Source organism: Hyperolius riggenbachi, chromosome 2, assembly GCF_040937935.1.
Source record: "Hyperolius riggenbachi isolate aHypRig1 chromosome 2, aHypRig1.pri, whole genome shotgun sequence".
Taxonomy (NCBI): Eukaryota; Metazoa; Chordata; class Amphibia; order Anura; family Hyperoliidae; genus Hyperolius; species Hyperolius riggenbachi.
In genome coordinates this window covers 321,770,475-321,791,172 of record NC_090647.1, presented here as the reverse complement: position 1 = coordinate 321,791,172, position 20,698 = coordinate 321,770,475, and the positions used below count along the sequence as shown (strand labels likewise).

Below are 20,698 nucleotides of genomic sequence, written 5' to 3'. Positions count from 1 at the left end.
ATCTCCTCCTAGCACAGACATACGTATGCTTGTACCTGAAAAATGTTCCGGTCACAGATCTGACTTCCGAAATTTTAGGAGTAGAGTGTTATCATACTTTGAGTTGAGACCTAATTCTTCAGGAACTATGGCCCAAAGGGTTACATTTATTAAAACTTTGTTATCAGGTGATTCTCAGACCTGGGCGTACAGTCTGCCTGACGGAGACTTGGCCCTAACCTCTGTAGAGGAATTTTTTAAAGCCATGGCTATAATTTACAATGATCCAGACATTGCCTCGACTTCTGAGCGGAAGCTCAAACGATTACGTCAAGGCAAGAGTCCGGTGGAAGATTATGCTGCTGAATTTAGGAAGTGGTCAGTATCAGCCAGGTGGGACACCTTTGCCCTTTTAGATTGTTTCTTATCAGGGTTGTCAGATGAGGTTTCCGATCTTATGTTAAGTCAGCCTGAACCTAAGTCCATTGATGAGGCCATTTCATCGGCCATCAGGATAGATCGCCGGCTGCGCTATCAGAGGCAGACCCAGGGTAGTAGCCATATGAGAATGGTATCCCACGCTGCGCCCCCTGTGACTCCACCTCCTCCCGTCTCGCCTCCACCTGAGCCAATGCAGATTGGTCGGTCAAAGTTATCTCGGGTGGAGCGGAGACGCAGGATATTAGAGCAGCTTTGTCTTTATTGTGCAGAGGGGGGTCATGGAATATAGAATTGCCCTAAGAAATCGGGAAACGCTGCTGCCTTAGGCGTAGTTGGGGGTAGTACCCTAGGCATGCAATTTTTACCCCTAGATGATAAACGTTTGCTTCTTCCTTGTACTATTTCGTGGGAGGATAAGTCTGAGGTCACTGAAGCCTTCATTGACTCAGGCTCAGCGGCTAATTTTATGGATTACGAATTTGCAAAAAAATTGGGTATTCCGCTCACCCCGGTAAAAACACCGATTCAAGTTACGGCAGTGGATGATTCCCCTCTGCAGGGTAACGGTCCTCTGTCACAGACTCCAGAGGTGGGAGTCACTATAGGGGTGCTGCATAGGGAGAATTTGCATTTTTTTGTGTTACACATGACTACCTCCACGATCATTCTTGGCATGCCTTGGTTACAACTTCACTCCCCTCAGATTCATTGGGCCACTGGTCAGCTAACCAGCTGGTTGTCCCATTGCTTTTATCATTGTTTGGCGAAGGTAACCTTGGGCCAGACCAAGATTCACATGGAGGGAGTGCCGGATCAGTATTCTGAATTTTCAGACGTGTTTTGTCCTAAATCAGCCGATGAACTTCCTCCACATCGCCCTTTCGATTGCCCCATCGATCTCCGGTCTGGTTGTATGCCCCCTAAAGGTCATCTCTACAATTTGTCTGGGCCGGAAAAGTTGGCCATGCAGGAGTACATCCGTGAAAACTTAGCTAAAGGGTTCATTCGCCCTTCCCGGTCACCTGCTGGAGCAGGTTTCTTTTTTGTAAAGAAAAAAGACGGAGGCCTACGGCCATGCATTGATTATCGGGGCCTGAATAAAATCACAGTAAAGAATCGCTATCCTTTACCTTTGATAGATGATTTATTTACTCAGGTCACCAATGCTAAGATTTTCTCAAAATTGGATTTGCGGGGTGCATACAACCTGGTGCGAATCAGAGAGGGCGATGAGTGGAAGACGGCCTTTAACACACCCGATGGGCATTACGAATACCTGGTGATGCCCTTCGGGTTGTGTAACGCTCCGGCCGTCTTTCAGGAACTCATTAATGAGGTGTTTAGGGAGGTTTTGGGCAAATTTGTCCTGGTATATCTGGATGATATACTAATCTTCTCAGATAACCTCTCAGAGCACAGGGCTCATGTCAGATTTGTGCTACACAAGCTAAGACAGAACATGCTTTATGCTAAATTGGAGAAATGCATTTTTGAGGTAACATCTGTCGCCTTTCTGGGGTACATAATTACTACCTCGGGCCTTTCTATAGACCCTGCCAAAGTCTCTGCTGTCCTGGAGTGGCCTCAGCCAGTAGGACTGAAGGCTCTCCAGAGGTTTTTAGGGTTCGCAAATTACTATAGAAGGTTCATAAAGGGGTCCTCCACAGTCATTGCACCCCTCACCAGTCTCACAAAGAAAGGGGCAGATACCAACCACTGGTCCCCCGAAGCTTTGGCTGCTTTCTCCACTCTGAAAGAACTGTTTTGTTCTGCACCCATTTTGAGACACGTCGACACATCCTATCCCTTTATCGTAGAGGTGGATGCCTCAGAGGTTGGGGTGGGGGCTGTGCTGTCTCAGCGTTCTGGGTTGCAGGGAAGATTACACCCGTGTGCCTATTTTTCTCGTAGGTTTTCACCAGCAGAGAAAAACTACGATATAGGCAACAGGGAGCTCCTAGCCATTAAGGTGGCCTTTGAAGAATGGCGTCATTGGCTAGAAGGAGCAGAACATACGATTACAGTTTACACTGATCACAAAAATTTGGAATACATTGAGGGGGCTAAGAGACTGAGTCCCCGTCAGGCTCGATGGTCACTGTTTTTCTCGAGATTCAGATTTGTAATTACGTATACTCCAGGTAGTAAAAACATTAAAGCAGATGCTTTATCCAGATGCTTTGAGCCAGAGACAGCACAGCCCTCAGACCCAGAGACTATTATCCCACAGAAAGTGGTATTGGCAGCCACAGAGAACTGGATGGAGACTTTAAGTCCTTTCCAGCAGGATGTTCCTGAGGGAAAGCCTGAAGGGGTCATGTTTGTACCAGATATTGCAGATGTTCCACTCCCACAAAAATGCTGGACATCCTGGGGCCGCCAGAACACAGGACCTTGTTGCTAGGTGTGCTTGGTGGCCTTCATTGGCAACTGACTGCAAAGAGTATGTGAGAGAATGTGCAGTGTGTGCAAAAAGCAAACCCTCCCGTCTGGCACCTGTGGGAACATTGCAGCCTTTGCCCACCCCGAGTGAACCATGGACCCACTTGTCCATGGATTTTGTGGGTGAGCTCCCGAGGTCTGAAGGCATGTCGGTCATTTGGGTGGTAGTCGACAGATTCAGTAAAATGGCCCATTTCGTGCCCCTGAAAGGACTCCCCTCGGCCCAGGAGTTGGCCGATCTTTTCATCATGCACATTTTCCGGCTAAAATAAATAAAAATCCCGGAAAATATAGTGTCAGATCGGGGAGTCCAATTTGTTTCTAAATTTTGGAGGGCATTTTGTCATCAATTGGGCATGGAACTGTCATTTTCGTCGGGCTACCACCCACAGACCAGTGGTCAGACCGAGAGAATTAATCAGTCACTGGAACAGTTTCTAAGGTGTTATGTTGCGGATGCGCAAAATGATTGGGTCAAGTTCTTGCCGTTTGCAGAATTTGCACACAATAATTTAAAAAGCTCTTCCTCTGGATTATCTCCATTTCAGGTGGTAACTGGAAAGTTGCCTAAGTTCTCCCCACTGCCAGTAGCTTCCACTCCGTTTTCAGCTTTGGAGGTTTGGCAAAAGTCATTTAAGAACATTTGGGGGATCGTGAAAAAGAATCTAGAGAAGCCCTTTCAGAGTCAGAAAGATCAAGCTGACAAGAAACATTCCATAGAGTGGAAGTTTCGGCCAGGAGACTTGGTCTGGGTGTCCACTCGTCATTTGACTTTAAAACAGCCTTCGCCCAAGTTAGGACCCAGATTTGTGGGCCCTTTCCCGGTAACCAGGAAAATCAACAATGTTACTTATGCCATTGATCTTCCTGCCAGCATGCGTGGTATAAGATCGTTCCATGTATCCCTGCTTAAGCCAGCAGTGCATGTAGTTTCCACTCCTCCTCCCCCTGTGATGGTGGATGACCATCCTGAGTATGAAGTGGAGAAGATTTTAGACTCATGTATTGTACAGAACTCAGTACAGTATTTGGTTCACTGGAAGGGTTATGGTATTGAGGAAAGAACATGGGTACCTGAATGCCGCATGCATGCGGATGAATTAAAGAAAGAGTTCCACGCCCTACATCCTGAGAAACCGGGTAGCAGCTGTCCGGAGTCCACTCCTCGGGGGGGGGTACTGTGAGAAAACGCGGAAAAGCCGCCGCGTGTACTCAGAACAAGGCGGCTGATTCCGTGTCCAACGCGGCGGTCTGCACGCATAGGCCTACATCCAGTAGTATGGCCGAACGCGGAGAAACCGCCGCATGCCTTGATAGCGCTGCAGCAGATTCCGCGTCCAGCGCGGCGGGTGCTTTGCAACACATGTCTGGTGTGGCTGGGACTGATAGTCCACACAGGTTCAGAAGGACGCGCGCGCGCACTGAGAGGCAGAGCTTTTATGACAGCCAGAAGGGAGTCAGCTGACCAAGCCGGTCAGCTGACAATTCCACCACTTCCCATTGGTCCAGCACTTAGGGGAGGCGCCGGAGAGCGCCTTGCTATATATACTGGGTGCTGGTCATTCTCTGGTTGTCTGCCGTTGCGATCACTACGTGGTAGCACTCAGACCTGTTTGTCAGAATCTGTGTTATTCTCTAGACTAGTTCCAGGGTGTTGATGACTACGGAGCTCACACCCAAGACTAGGAATTAGCTTTACTATCCTGTTATACTTCAGACTAGTTCCAGGGTGTTGATGATCAAGGAGCTCACACCTATAGACTAGACATTGTTGATTATCTGTTATGACCTTCTGCTTTCCTGACCTCTCTTCTGATTTCTGATTTGGTACTTCGCTATATCTGATTCTCCGTTGCCAAACCTTGCTTGCCTTAGGATTCCGAGTCTGTCTCCTTCCTCTGTACCTAATCTGTCTGTCTGTTGCCGACCTGGCTTGTTCAACCTCGAGAACTATCTCCTCTGGTTAGAGATAGTTCACAGATCTGTCACTGACTCTCCACCATTGGTGTCACTCACACTCTGGTCCTTCCCATTCTCAGCCTGACTCCTCCCCTTGGGGAGCCTCAGGCTTTTGGAAGGAGCCTGTTCTTTGGGCAGTATCTCTACTGTCTTGCACCCTCTATACGGGTGCTCTCCTCAAAGTATTACTGTTGCACCAAACACTCATATTACTCAGGTGTCCAGAGGTTAGAGATATATCTGATTATCGGTGATACTGCAGATCATCAAAAATCGGGTATATATCTGTATTCTCGGTGATACTGCAGATCACCGATAATCAGATCCTCTCTGTGTTACACCGATCGTTACATGTCATAACCGAGACAAACGGGCAAATGAAATACATAGGTTTTAATTATGGTAGCATGGATTATTTTAAAGCTATAATGGACGAAAACTGAGAAATCATGAATTTTTTCCATTTTTTTCTTATTAATCCTGTTAAAATGCATTTATAAAAAAATAATTCTTAGCAAAATGTACCACCCAAAGAAAGCCTAATTAGTGGCGGAAAAAACAAGATATAGATCAATAAATTGTGTTAAGTAGTGATAAAGTTATTAGCGAATGAATGGGAGGTGAAAATTGCTCTGATGCATAAGGTGAAAAATCCCAGCGGGCTGAAATGGTTAAACTGTAATATCGCCCACTTGAGCCATAGGGAAACATGGACATTACCTTACACATTCAGTTGTAATTGACAGCTGCTGATATATAACTGACAGCAATTGTTATATTTAAGTTCTGACAAAATGTTTTAGAACTGGATGGGATCACTGTAAGAAGAAAATGGTGAGCTTCTGAGAGGAACTGCCGGTGAGGTAAGTATGCAAAATTAATTTGCAGCTACGTCATGTCTTTATTTTAAATAATTTCACGCAGCTCCTCACCCCTTCATATGGCGATCACCCAATGTGTTCCCATGGCCTTCCTTGGCTTCCACCGCAGCTTTCAGGCTTTGCAGGTTATGACATCAAATCTGTAGGCGGATAACCCCAGCATAGTCACATCGGGCTTTTCGGAGTGGAGCGCTCCAAACTGCCAGGACTTTGCTCCGCCCACTGATGCGTTTCATCCGCCCCCTTGCGGACTTCATCAGAGTGTGTGTCAGCTGGGATTGGCCAGGCCCTCTTGTACCTTCCTGGGCCGCTCCTTTCATGCTGTCATGGCAACCTGGAATGCTCATTCTGAGCTTACACTCACTCGAGGAGGCACACTTCCTTTATTTGGACTTGCTAGTAGCCTCTTCAAGCATTCATTTAAAGCTTGCCTTCCACCTCAAGAGTCACTCCTTACAGGCTACAGCCGCTCATCCTAAAAAAACGCTCCGTTTATGCATCATAGCAAAAACACAAATTCCCACTGCTTCACGTTGCCACAGAAATCAAGGACACCCAAATTAAGCATGTAACAGTGCTTTTTCTTCCCAAACTGTACTGACTCAATACATATATTAGAATTCATTTTTCTGGCAGGTCACCAACCATTTCACAGGCAAGCATACTGTATGTCATTGCGTTATAAGAAGGGGGCAAAGCTGTTGTCTGAATTCAATCCCTTTGCAGACATTGGTCTCAATTCACTAAGCTTTTTCAAACACTTTATCGAATGTTTGATAAGATCTAATTTTGAATTCACTAAGGTGTTATAGATTTATTGAATGTTTTATCGATAAAACATTCGATAAATACATAACACCTTAGTGAATTCAAAATTAGATTTTACCCATTAAATACATTTTCAAAGGTTCGATAAAGTGTTTGATAAAGTTTAGTGAATTGAGGCCATTGTATTAAAAACATACGGTAAATCCAATAACATTCCTTTTGATATAGGCTCCTCTCTCTGTCACCCGCTTGTGGATGTTTTGGTAGATGGTAAACCCCCTTAAACCTTTTCCCTTCCACTTTACTTTCATGAAAGTTTGCATAATGTTCAGCAATTGGACTTTCAAGATTCTTGTTCCTTATATTTCCACAATGTTCTTGGATGCGGATCTTCTGCTCTCTTGTGGTGGAACCAACATAGATTTTTGACGGGGCATATCAATTGATATATCACCCACTTTGTGTTACAGTTTATAAAACTGCGAATCTGAAATCATTGCTGAAACCAAGAAATGTCTTGGTGGTCAGGACTAACTCACACATCGTTTTTTGGAGTTGTTCAGATCCTTATATGTACTACTTTTTTCCTGTTTTCAACCCATCAAATTCAAGATTATTCACATGCTGCCTAACGTAATGTCTTGACAGATGTATCTATTGTTATTTACTTACAGATGCATCTGTGTTATTTACTTCACCTGCCAGGGTTAACATTAGGGCTGACTGGTGAATATAGTTATGTATACTTACAGTATGTGTAAATATTGGCAGTAACAGAATATGTACTTTACTTGTCTGCAGGATTTTTCCGAGCCTGAGATAGTGCTTTACGAGAAGCCTGACTGTGCAGATGGTCCCTGCTTACGCCTCAATGAAGCATTATCAGATTTTGAGTTGGCGCAGTATGGGTCCATCACTGGATCCATCCATGTGTTGAATGGAGTGTAAGTTTCTTTTGAGAGGAAGATATGTTAAGGATGTAAGCTAAGTTTTTATTTCATGTTTTCTAAAATGACATTTAAATTATAGGTGGGTGGCCTATGAGAATGTTGACTTTTCAGGAGAGCAATATGTCCTGGACAAAGGAATCTATCACAGTTATCAAAACTGGGGAGCCAAGAACAGCCAGATATGCTCTGTGCAGCCAGTACTGCAGGTGAGATGCGACTATATATGTTTAAATTGAAATGTAACCCAGAAAGATATTGATTGGCTTCTTTCTATAACTGCAAGTTCTTATACATATTAGAGTTGTTTGTATTTTAAAGTGGCACTACTATAGCACACTGATGGTCAGCAGTCTGCAGGTCAAGTTACTGCTTATTTACAGGTCAGCTCATTAGTCGGAGGGGGGGGGGGGTGAGGGGCAGCTGTAGCTGAAAGTTTGTCATTATTCCCCAGCTAGTGATGTTTTTGCTGCTTGACAGCTACAAGGATCTGTGAGACCCCCTACAAGTTTGATTATTTGGCACCCAAACCCACTGTTAAAAGAGCTGTGTAAATGGCCAGTCTCCCGGGAGTGAAGAGAGGTTCAGCATGCAGTACTTCTCATACTCTGCAGTGTATGAAGAATCCTATAGTGTGAACTCCAACACACAGCATGGGAATGACATGCAGGAACTGGGCAAATCAAGACTTCACCTTCATTCTCTAGTAATTCTTGAATAACAGGAATGAAATGACAAAATGAAGTAGCAAAAAATATAATTATATCCGTCATATATATTTGATTTTCCTCTAGTTGGTAAATAATATATTTGAACAAGGTTTGGAAGTGCATGAAAAGGGCGGTATTCTCAGTGTGAAGTCATTATTGACTAATAGATGTATGACTGAGTCCCACAAAAATGACTAATGAAAGGTAATCAGTACAGTTAAGCCATGAGGCTGTGAAATATGACATGATTTGGCACGTGAACAGAAGGAACTAAAACACCTCCCACCACTATTGCCTCCTGTTGGAAACAGATTATTCACAGGTAATGCCAAGCTGATACTTTCAAGATAGTGCAAACTTTATGCTAATGTTATGCAAATTTGGCCCCATTCACACTAGAGCGTTTTGCTGCGATTTCGGCAAAACGCTCAAATGCTAGCGCTTTTTTAAGGGAAGGGTTTTATGTCTGGAGACTGCAATGGCCACACCACATTTACAAGCTTACCATCTTGTTCTTTGTTCCTAAGATAGTTAAGGCATGGCTTGGTCTTATGTTTTGGGTCATTATCTTTTTGTAGGATTAACTCCTGACCAACTAGGAGCTTATCAGGGGTACAACAGAATGTTGTGGTAGCCATTTTGGTTCAGGTCCCTCTGTACAAATCACTGACCACATTCCTGCAAAACAGCCCCATGCCATCACGCTTCCGCCTCCATGTTTGACGACTGATGTCACACAGGGCCGGATTACCGACCAGGCAACAAAAGCAGTCGCTTGGGGCCCCATTCAGAGTCAAAGGGGCCCCATCAGCACATAAACCAGCCCTCGCCATCCTATCAGCGGTGACTGGATGGTATAATGGTTAAAAGGACTTTGAGCAGTGCAGTAACTATGGAAAGATGCATATCATTTTAAAGCTCTCTTTCTCCTCTTTCCAGTGTTATATAAATGGCCGCCCTATGCCTTTTAGTTTTCACTATTTTCGATCGCGTAAAAAAAGGTGTAGAGTGGCAGTTTATCTATCATTGGAAATAGGAGAAAGAGAGCTTCAAAATGATATGCATCTTTCCATAGTTACATTGTATTACACAGGACGACTTTTCTCCAAAGTCGGCAGCTCGATTCAGCACAATGCAATGAAATATAAGGAACCCAGGGGGATATAATTACAAACATCATGCTGGTAGATGTGAGGATGTAATTAATTAGTTGTGGGTATGCTTAAAGGCATACCCACAGGCACTGCTCGGAGTCCCTTTAAGGGCTCTGCCTCTGACACAGGAGACCAGGGTTCGAATCTCAGCTCTGCCTGTTTTGTAAGCCAACACCTATTCAGTAGGAGACCTTAGGCAAGTCTCTCTAACACTGGTACTGCCTATAGGGTGCGTCCTAGTGGCTGCAGCTCTGGCGCTTTGAGTCCGCCAGGAGAAAAGCGCAATATAAATGTTATTTGTCTTGTCAAATGATGCCGTGCACTGCTCCTCCTAGGTCCCCCTCCTGCTACTGAGCGCTCTGCCGCTGCCCACTCCTCCCTCCCTTCCCACAGAGAACCACAGCTGCAGCAAGAATGATAGCAGCAGATGGCAAACGCTCACTCACCTATCCATGATCCAAGCGATAGAGATCCCATCATCTGAAACCCATCTGTCTCTTCTACAGTGCAGCTGCTCACTCTGAACTTCCTGATTCTCAGATCAGACAGGAAGTAGGAAGTAGTAATAGTAGTAGTAACAGAGCGGCAGCACTCTAGAGGAGACAGATGGGCTCCGGATGACGGGACCTCTATTGCTTGGATCGCAATAGGTGAATGTAAGTCATCTGGTGCTGTCATTCTCCCTTGCTGCGGCTGCCTTCTCTGCTGGACTATCGTATTCACTGGGATGGAGGCTGCATTTTGGCTGTCTAGTTTGGGAGGAAATCGGTTGCTCAGTGGTGGGGGTGGTTATGTAATTCTGTCTGGGGAACGGCTTCCGGTTTGGCGGTGTCCAGAGCTTTCTGCTATTGCCAGGCTGGAGATGCAGGGGGAAAGTGCTGCTGCTGTAATATCTGGCACCCTCTTCACAGGGGTGCCCCAGCCACCCCTGTGAGTGCAAATGTCCCAGCCATTCATCTCTCACTCTGCATTTTGCCGCCGCTATTCCCTGCATCGTGCACCCACAGAGGAAAGCGGGCTGTTGCCCATAGCAACCAGTAGCTCGGCCGCCCCAGTGTGTGCGGCATGATGCTGTGCAGCTGCATCTTCTGATTCTATTGCGACATGATGGGGGGGCCCAAATCAGTTACTTTGCTTAGGGCCCCATTTAGCCTTAATCCGGCTCTGATCTCACACACTGAGGAACCATCCTTTCACCTACTCGACAGCATACAAAAATCCATGCATGAAGAATAAAAAATGTAGAATTTGGATTAATCAGTCCATTACAATTTCAGTAGTCCATTGATAATAGTCCATTGATGGTGATTCATGGCCCAGGCAAGCCTCTTTTTTTAGTCTTAGTAATTGTAAGGAACTCACCTGCTGGCTCCAGCGATGCCCCATTCTCGGCAGGCTCGCGCTCGTGCGTCCTGGCACTTCCTCTTCAGTGCGACACATTTCCTCCTGCTTCGTCCCCGACGTCCATGGCAACCAGGACACTTGGGGAGGCCCTGGTGACGTCAATGGGCGGGCGTCTGCCGGCAGGCGCTCGTCCTACACACTGAGATGCCGGAGGGTTTAGTGTCAGCTGACACGCTGTCAGCTGACACCCTGATTAGAGCCTGGCATTGATTGGTTGCTGTGGGTTAAGGCCGGCCTTGGTCAGGCTCTAAGTGTATTTAACCCCTCGTCTCACATTCAGTCCTTGCCCGTGATAGCAATCAGTAAGCTGGTTTTGCGTTCTGTGATAAACTAATTATTGTATTTCAATGCGACTCTTGATCTGATCAATAAATTATTGTATTTCAATGCGACTGCCTGACTGACTTAGATTTGACCTTAGCTTTACTGACCATTCTCTTGCCTAGTCCTCTGTACCTCAGCCATCTGATCTCTCGTGTATGACCCTAGCCTGTTATCGACCTAGCTTTTGTCTTAGCCTTTGTACCTCTGCCATTTGATCTCACGTGTATGACCTTAGCTTAAGTTTTCACTACGTCTTATCTAGACCTCTGTGTATCCATTTAGGACCAAGCGTGATAGCAATAGCTTTCCTGATGTAACTTGACCTATGAAACTTGTATCTCAAAGTCTCTTTTTAGTTGAAATTGACATTGTTGATAACCAATTTCTTGATCATGACCAAAGGGCCATTTTGTATAATTCTTAAATGGGCATCAAGTTTTGGGTGATCATGCCTTTTTTTTAATTTACCTTTGGTAGTTCACCACCTACCTTTGTACCATTTCAAGCTATTCATTGGACCAGAAGTGCTTACATTTCAATCAAAAATTTGGAAAATACGGGTGTTTTAAAGCAGTGTTTCTCAACTCGGTCCTCAATTACCCCTAACAGTACATTTTGCAGAAAACCACAAATGTAGTTGATGGGTTCTGCTGAGACACTAATTACCTCACCTGTGAATGTACGAGTACTGCTGAGACACCAATTAACTTACCTGTGAATGTGTGTGGTTTTCTGCAAAACATGTATTGTTGGGGGTACTTGAGGACCGAGTTGAGAAACACTGTTCTAAAGCATTTGACCAGTAATAGATGTGTGTGTGTGTTCACGCACGTGTGCATGTGTGTGTGTGCATGCGCACTTGTGTGTGTATATGTGTGGTTGTGTGTCAGTCTTTGAACAGATGTCAGCAGGTGACATTGACTCACCCCAGGTGCAGAGTCTTCACCAGAGTAAAGGATGGTGAACCAATGACCCCAATAATGCAAAATGTGTGATTTCAAGGTAATTTGCATACCTGCCGTCATGATAGTGTATTTAATTAGTAACACTGATGTCATATGTCTAACTTCCATGCTTATATATTATTCTGTTTGATTGCTTCTGATTTACTTTTATTGCTTTCTGTTCTTTTCTCAGGTTGGAGGTCACAGTTTTCACTATTCTCCAAAGGTGAGTACTTGTGTTCCTTTGTGGCTTACACTGAATAAGCTATAGGGTTGCGCACCTTCAATTCTTCAAATACTCTGATCCTCATGTAATAATATGGTGCAAAAATCAGTGGGGTTAAAGAGAAACCGAAACTAAGAATTGAACTTCATCCCAATCAGTAGCTGATACCCCCTTTCCCATTAGAAAGCTATTACTTTTCACAAACGGATCATCAGGGGGCTCTATACGGCTGATATTGTGGTGAAACCCCTCCCACAGTGTGATGTCAGGACCATGGTTTTGAAATCACACTGTGGGAGCCTTGTTGCGTTGTGGGAAATTACAGCTGTTTCCAACTGCCAAAAAAGCAAGCAGCATCTCCTTCCTCTGACATCACCTGCCAGCAGTAAAAATGTCACCATGTGATAAATGTCAGAATGTAAATCAGGGAGAGGAGAGATTTTACAACGGGCAAACACTGACTAAATCATTTATACATAATTATTGTAAAAATGAAGCACTTTTTTTATTACATTATTTTCACTGGAGTTCCTCTTTAAGTAACTGATGTACTTTCTTGTCTAACCACATTCATTTCCGGATGGACCAATACAAGCAGCACTTTCACTAGGTTGTTAAAGCGGACCTAAACTCTTGCACAACAGACAAGGAAAACAGAGAAACTCACCCTGTGTGTGTTTACAGAGCACAGCCTGTAATCCCATATCTGCAAGTAATCAGCAAGTGTAAATCAGGGCTGTCAGCTGCGTGTGAACTGTGCAGAGGTGTGCTGAGGTTTTGTGCTAACATGTAAACACAGGAGGTTAACCCTTCCTTTGCTCCCATTAAACCAGGAAGTAAACACTGCAGGATCTCTGTTGGAGTTGTATAAGTTGAAACAAAGAAATGTTTTCTTTAAAAGTTATTATGCTGTTGCTTATCTTTTATAGCAGAGAAGAAGTTCTGAGTTTAGGTCTGATTTAAATAGGCCACTGACTGCATAGACCAAAACAATCCAAACTTTTATACAGATAATAAAATGCACTTGCCTCAATGGTATTAAAGTAAAACTCCTAGTACTTCTCACGACCTGTAGGGAGAAAAGGCAGGCAAAACAACCTGTGACATTGCGCACCCCATTTCCTGAAATGCACACTCTGGTGAGAGGGGGGGGGGGGGGAGAATGAGTGGGGCAGTACCAGCTAATAACTACAGGGGACACTGGAAAGCTACAAGACATGACAGTGCCACTGCAAAAGCTGGAATATACTTTGCTGGGCACTGTAAACTTCCTGGGAAAAAAAATCAAGAATAAAGTGGGTGCAGTACTGCATCCTGTACACCGCAGGCCTTTGACTCGATGGCCTGTGCCCAGAAATGGACATTATTATTATTTATTGTATTTATAAAGCACCACCATATTACGCAGCGCTGGACAATAAATATATACAATGATACAAGGATGACAGACATAACAAGGTTATACAACATAGAGCAAAGTTATACAGTGGGTTGCAAAAGTATTCGGCCCCCTTGAAGTTTTCCACATTTTGTCATATTACTGCCACAAACATGAATCAATTTTATTGGAATTCCACATGAAAGACCAACACAAAGCGGTGTACACATGAGAAGTGAAAGGAAAATCATACATGATCCCAAGCATTTTTTTTACAAATAAATAACTGCAAAGTGGTGTGTGCATAATTATTCGGCCCCCTTTGATCTGAGTGCAGTCAGTTGCCTATAGACATTGTCTGATGAGTGCTAATGACTACATAGAGTGCACCTGTGTGTAATCTAATGTCAGTACAAATACAGGTGCTCTGTGAGGGCCTCAGAGGTTGTTTAAGAGAATATTGGGAGCAACAACACCGTGAAGTCCAAAGAATACACAAGACAGGTCAGGGATCAAGTTATTGAGAAATTTAAAGCAGGCTTAGGCTACAAAAAGATTTCCAAAGCCTTGAACATCTCACAGAGCACTGTCCAAACGATCAGTCAGAAATGGAAGGAGTATGGCACAACTGTAAACCTACCATGACAAGGCCATCCACCTAAACTCACAGGCCGAACAAGGAGAGCGCTGATCAGAAATGCAGTCAAGAGGCCCATGGTGACTCTGGACAAGCTGCAGAGATCTACAGCTCAGGTGGGAGACTCTGTCCATAGGACAACTATTAGTCATGCACTGTACAAAGTTGGCCTTTATGGAAGAGTGGCAAGAAGAAAGGCATTGTTAACAGAAATCATAAGAAGTCCCGTTTGCAGTTTGCCACAAGCCATGCGGGGGACACAGCAACCATGTGGAAGAAGGTGCTCTGGTCAGATGAGACCAAAATGGAACTTTTTGGCCAAAATGCAAAACGCTATGTGTGGCGGAAAACGAACACTGCACATCACTCTGAACACACCATCCCCACTGTCAAATATCCAAAAGTCCACTGGGGAATTGCGCACCACCTCAGAGGTGCTGGATTAGCATATTCGTACAAAGAAGATCCAGAGAATCCGCACACTCTTGATGAACCTAGTTCAATGTTTTAATTCCAAAAAAAGTGACACATGCCATTCCATAAACCAACGATTCGTTTCGGGGCCCCGTGGGGTCCCCTTTGTCAAGGTAACAAAACACACCATTCTGTGTTTTGTTACCTTGACAAAGGGGACCCCACGGGGCCCCGAAATGAATCGGTTTATGGAATGGCATGTGTCACTTTTTTGGAATTAAAACATTGAACTAGGTTCTCCACTGTCAAATATGGTGGTGGCAGCATCATGCTCGGGGGGTGCATCTCTTCAGCAGGGACAGGGAAGCTGGTCAGAGTTGATGGGAAGATGGATGGAGCCAAATACGGGGCAAGCTTGGAAGAAAACCTCTTGGAGACTGCAAAAGACTTGAGACTGGTACGGAGGTTCACCTTCCAGCAGGACAATGACCCTAAACATAAAGCCAGGGCAACAATGGAATGGTTTAAAACAAAACATATCTATGTGTTAGAATGGCCCAGTCAAAGTCCAGATCTAAATCCAATCGAGAATCGGTAGCAAGATCTGAAAGCTGCTGTTCATAAACGCTGTCCATCTAATCTGACTGAGCTGGAGCTGTTTTGCAAAGAAGAATGGGCAAGGATTTCAGTCTCTAGATGTGCAAAGCTGGTAGAGACATACCCTAAAAGACTGGCAGCTGTAATTGCAGCAAAAGGTGGTACTACAGAGTATTGACTCAGGGGGCCGAATAATTACGCACATCCCACTTTGCATTTATTTATTTGTAAAAAATGTTTGGAATGATGTATGATTTTCAATCCACTTCTCACATGTACACCACTTTGTATTGGTCTTTCACGTGGAATTCCAATAAAATTGATGCATGTTTGTGGCAGTAATGTGACAAAATGTGGAAAACTTCAAGGGTGCCGAATACTTTTGCACCTCACTGTACATGCAAATTGTACAAAATACATGATCATGTGATATGGGCTGCTTAGGTAGGCCCAGTAATACAAGTACAGGCTGTCATAGGACAGGAGCACATGATCCTGTAGATTACACTAGGCAGTGGCGTTCCTACCATAGGGCGGCATGGGGCGCCCCGCACCGGGTGTCGGGCGCCCCAGGGGGTGTCATCAAGGCCCCCACAGAGGCCTGTGCCGGCCGGACAGGAGGGGGAAAGCAACCCGGAAAGGAGGGGTGGCGGGGAAAGCGGCGGGGAGGGGGGCCGGACCCCCCACCTCCCTCACCTGGGTCCCCTCCTTCTGGCGCTTCACCCTCCTAATTAGCAGCAGCTTGATGAGCGGGCAGGAGCGGGCGGAGAAGACTTACTCACCTACTTCCTGCGTTCCAGGCGATGGCAAATAGCGTCATCGTCACCTGACGCTGGTCTCCACCTTCTCCACCGCCCACTGTGCTTCCTGATTTGCGGAAGCACAGTGAGCGACAGAGAGACCAGCGTCACGTGAGGATGACGTTATGCGCCATCGCCTGGAGCAGGTGAGTAAGTCCTCCCCGCCCGCTTCGCTAAGCTGCTGGCTGCTGCTAATTAGGAGGGGGAAGCGCCGGAAGGAGGGGACCCCGCCACCCCACCTTCCAAGCTTCCCTCATACCGGGGGCCACTATGCTACACTGGGGGCACCTATGCTACACTGGGGGCCACTATGCTACACTGGGGGCCACTATGCTACACTGGGGGCCACTATGCTACACTGGGGGCACCTATGCTACACTGGCGGCCACTATGCTACACTGGGGGCCACTATGCTACACTGGGGGCCACCATGCTACACTGGGGGCCACCATGCTACACTGGGGGCCACTATGCTACACTGGGGGCCACTATGCTACACTGGGGGCACCTATGCTACACTGGGGGCCACTATGCTACACTGGGGGCACCTATGCTACACTGGCGGCCACTATGCTACACTGGGGGCCACTATGCTACACTGGGGGCCACCATGCTACACTGGGGGCCACCATGCTACACTGGGGGCCACTATGCTACACTGGGGGCCACTATGCTACACTGGGGGCACCTATGCTACACTGGGGGCCACTATGCTACACTGGGGGCCACTATGCTACACTGGGGGCCACTATGCTACACTGGGGGCCACTATGCTACACTGGCGGCCACTATGCTACACTGGCGGCCACTATGCTACACTGGGGGCCACTATGCTACACTGGGGGCCACTATGCTACACTGGGGGCACCTATGCTACACTGGGACCACTATGCTACACTGGGGCCACTATGCTACACTAAACTATACTGGGGCCACTATGCTATACTGGGGCAACTATACTAGCTATACTGGGGCAGTGGCGGTGCCAGGGGGGTGGTTTGGGTGCTGAAGCACCCCCTAATATTGTCCAAGCACCCCCAGCGTGAACTGATTTTCGGCGTCTAATAGACGCTGTGTCAGTTCACTGACAGCAGCAGCCCGCAGCTCCAACAGCGGCAGAGCAGGGCTACAGTAAAATGGCGTCCGAAGCCCTGCTCTGGAGACTGAGTCTGCAATGCAGGGCTTCGGGCGCCATTTTCCCGTAGCCCTGCTCTCACCGCGGGAGTTTCAGTTGCTGGCTGCAGAGGATCGTGAGAGCTGCGCGCCGGACGGAGGCCGGGACAGGAGGTCTGCTGCTGCTTCAGGTGAGTAAATTTTTATTTAATTTATATTAGCAGGTGTATCGACTGTTCTGGCCAGGTCTGCTACATGATTGAAGTGTTTTCTGGCCAGGTTGCCACATGATTGCATATATTTTCTGGGCAAATCTGCCGACATGATTGCATGTATTTTCTGGGCAAATCTGCCGACATGATTGCATGTATTTTCTGGGCAAATCTGCCGACATGATTGCATGTATTTTCTGGGCAAATCTGCCGACATGATTGCATGTATTTTCTGGGCAAATCTGCCGACATGATTGCATGTATTTTCTGGGCAAATCTGCCGACATGATTGCATGTATTTTCTGGGCAAATCTGCCGACATGATTGCATGTATTTTCTGGGCAAATCTGCCGACATGATTACATGTATTTTCTGGGCAAATCTGCCGACATGATTGAACGTGTTTTTTGGGCAAATCTGCCGACATGATTGAACGTGTTTTTTGGGCAAATCTGCCGACATGATTGCATATATTTTCTGGGCAAATCTGCCGACATGATTGCATGTATTTTCTGGGCAAATCTGCCGACATGATTGCATGTATTTTCTGGGCAAATCTGCCGACATGATTGCATGTATTTTCTGGGCAAATCTGCCGACATGATTGCATGTATTTTCTGGGCAAATCTGCCGACATGATTGCATGTATTTTCTGGGCAAATCTGCCGACATGATTGCATGTATTTTCTGGGCAAATCTGCCGACATGATTGAACGTGTTTTTTGGGCAAATCTGCCGACATGATTGAACGTGTTTTTTGGGCAAATCTGCCGACATGATTGAACTATTTTCTGGTCAAATCTGTTCACATTACGTGTATTTTCTTGAGAAAACCTGAACAATTATGTGAATTTTCTGGGGAAAGGCCCACTGTCTTTGTGTTGCACTTTTAAGGGGAACCCGAGGTGAGAATAATATTGGGCTGCAATATTTATCTCCTTTTAAGCAATACCAGCTGCCTGGCTGCTGTGCTGGTCCTCTGCATCTAATTCTTTAAACCATAGACCCTGAATAAGCAAGCAGCAGGTCAGGGGCTTCTGACAATATTGTCAGAACTGACAAGATTAGCTGCATGCTTGTTTCTGGTGTAATTCAGTTCACTACTGCAGCCAAATAGATCAGCAGGGCTGCCTATTGTTTAAAAGAAAATGAATATGGCAGCCTCCATATCACTCTTATCCCGGGTTCACTTTAAATTAGTTAGCTCTGCCCTCATCCGGTCATGGCCACGCCCATTTTTCGCCGCGGCGCGCAATGCGCGCCGCATGTTATAACCGCACCCATTTTTTGTTAGCTATACTGGTGCCACTATACTATACTAAGGACAACTTTAGGGGGGGGAGCGAGCCTACACCTGGCATTACCCGCCGTGTCACGTTTAGCATGCCACATTTGCTGTTTTTTTTTTTTTTTAATGGGGGGGGGGGGTGTCTTTTTAATACCCAGCACCGGGTGTCAAATGCCCTAGGTACGCCACTGACACTAGGGAATGGAGGACCCTGCCAGAGGCTTACAATCTAAAGGGTTGGGTGGAAACACTAGGTGGGGCTGTGAAATATTCAGTAGAGAGTTACTGTGTGGTAGGAGGTGGGTAGGCCATCATAAAGAGGTGGGTTTTGAGGGCTTGCTTGAATGTGTTGAAAGAGGGAGCAAGTCTGATGGGTGGTGGAAGGGCGTTCCAGAGGGTTGGGGTGGCTCTTGAGAAATCCTGCAGGCGGGCATGGGAGTGGGAGATGCGTGGGGTGGTGAGGCGAAGGTCATTGGAGGGTCGGAGGGGGCAACCTGGTGTATACCTGTGAACAAGCTCCGAGATTTAGGTAGGGCAGGTTTTGTGCACAGATTTATACGCCAGGCATAGAATCTTGAAAGTTATCCTGAAACGGATAGGGAGCCAGTGCAGAGATTCACAAAGGGGAGATGTGGATGCAGAGCGGTGCGATGAATGGATGAGTCTTGCAGCCGCGTTCATCACTGATTGAAGGGGGGCAGTACGTTTTAAGGGGAGGCCAGAAAGGAGGGAGTTACAGTAATCAAGGCAGGAGATGATGAGGGCATGGATTAGCAGTTTGGTCGTGTCCGCGGTTAAGAAGGGGCGGATCTTGGAGATATTACAGAGGTGGAAATTGCAGGCTCTGGTGTTGTTTTGGATGTGTGGGATGAAGGAGAGGTCAGAGTCCAAGGAAATGGACATGGTTTGTTCAATTGACAGAGTAGACTGCACTGCAGTTAACATGAAAAGGAAGGTGTGTTGCAAGTATATATATATATATGTAGATAGATAGATATATGTATATACACACAGTGAAATTATGTAAAATTGAACATTTCTCTCCCTCACTATAAATTGGGGTTTCAGTGCCTTCCGGAGTGTTCTCTAGCTTTCTGGTATCCACCCGAAAGTGCAATTATATTGCCCTGTAGTACTTCCTCAGTTTTCTAGGCATCTTTGCCGCCCCCTCCCCAAGTGTGTCCCAGATTTACAGTTTTCCCAAAATGTGTCCTAGCTGCACAGTTTTCCAGTATCCCTGTGTTATGTCCCAATGTGCCAACACTTTTAAAATGTTCCCCAACTTTCCAGTTAGGGCCCCATTTGTGTGAGACAAGGACATGGAACATGGAAAGAGAGAGAAATTAATGAAACAACCCCCACCTCCATTTTGCTCATCCCATCCACAAATGACCACCTATTATTGTTCCTTACCCCATTCTGCTGTCTGCCAGACTAATCTGCTCAAACAAACTCCTTGCAAATCACTCTGCCACAACCCACAATCCCACTTTTAACAAGCTAGATTGAGTGACATTGATTTAAGCACTGTTGCTGAATTATTTTGGCTCTTAGGCGCTATATTTGGGCCTTGGCATTTGGTTACAAATAGCCTATGTCTGCTATTCTGCGGTAAAGCCCCGACTGTCAATATTTGTACCACTGGTGCTTTAAACTAACACTGGGAGAGAACCATGGAAGGTGAGTATCAGTTAGGTGTCAGTGTAGGAGAGTTAGAAGATAGGGTAGTGGGATGTTAGTATTATCAGATAGGGTTAGGAGGTGAGAGTTATCCTATATGGAGGAAGGGGGTAAGTGGAAGGTTTAGGGCAGTACGGTGGGGTAGTGGTTTGCTCTCTCGCCTTGCAGTGATGGGTCCCAGTTTGAATCCCAGCCAGGGCACTATTAGCACACAGAGTTTGTAGGTTCGCCCCGTGTCTGCGTGGGTTTCCTCCCACATCCCAAAAACATACAGATAAGTTAATTGGCTTCCTGCTGAATTGATCTTAGACTACGTTACATACACTACATGATAGACATATGACTATGGTAGGAATTATATTGTGAGCCCCTCTGAGGGACAGTTAGTGACAAGACATTA

General features: G+C 45.9%; 1 protein-coding gene across 1 annotated transcript in view; it reads left to right on the top strand.

The window, feature by feature from the left end:
• The window catches only part of CRYBG2 (crystallin beta-gamma domain containing 2), a 138,632-nt gene that overhangs the window by 67,579 nt on the left and 50,355 nt on the right, over positions 1-20,698 (top strand). The window contains exons 11-13 of the mRNA XM_068269229.1: positions 7,272-7,414; positions 7,500-7,626; positions 12,147-12,179. Coding sequence (XP_068125330.1) covers positions 7,272-7,414; positions 7,500-7,626; positions 12,147-12,179 — 303 coding nt within the window. The remainder of the gene's footprint in view (positions 1-7,271; positions 7,415-7,499; positions 7,627-12,146; positions 12,180-20,698) is intronic.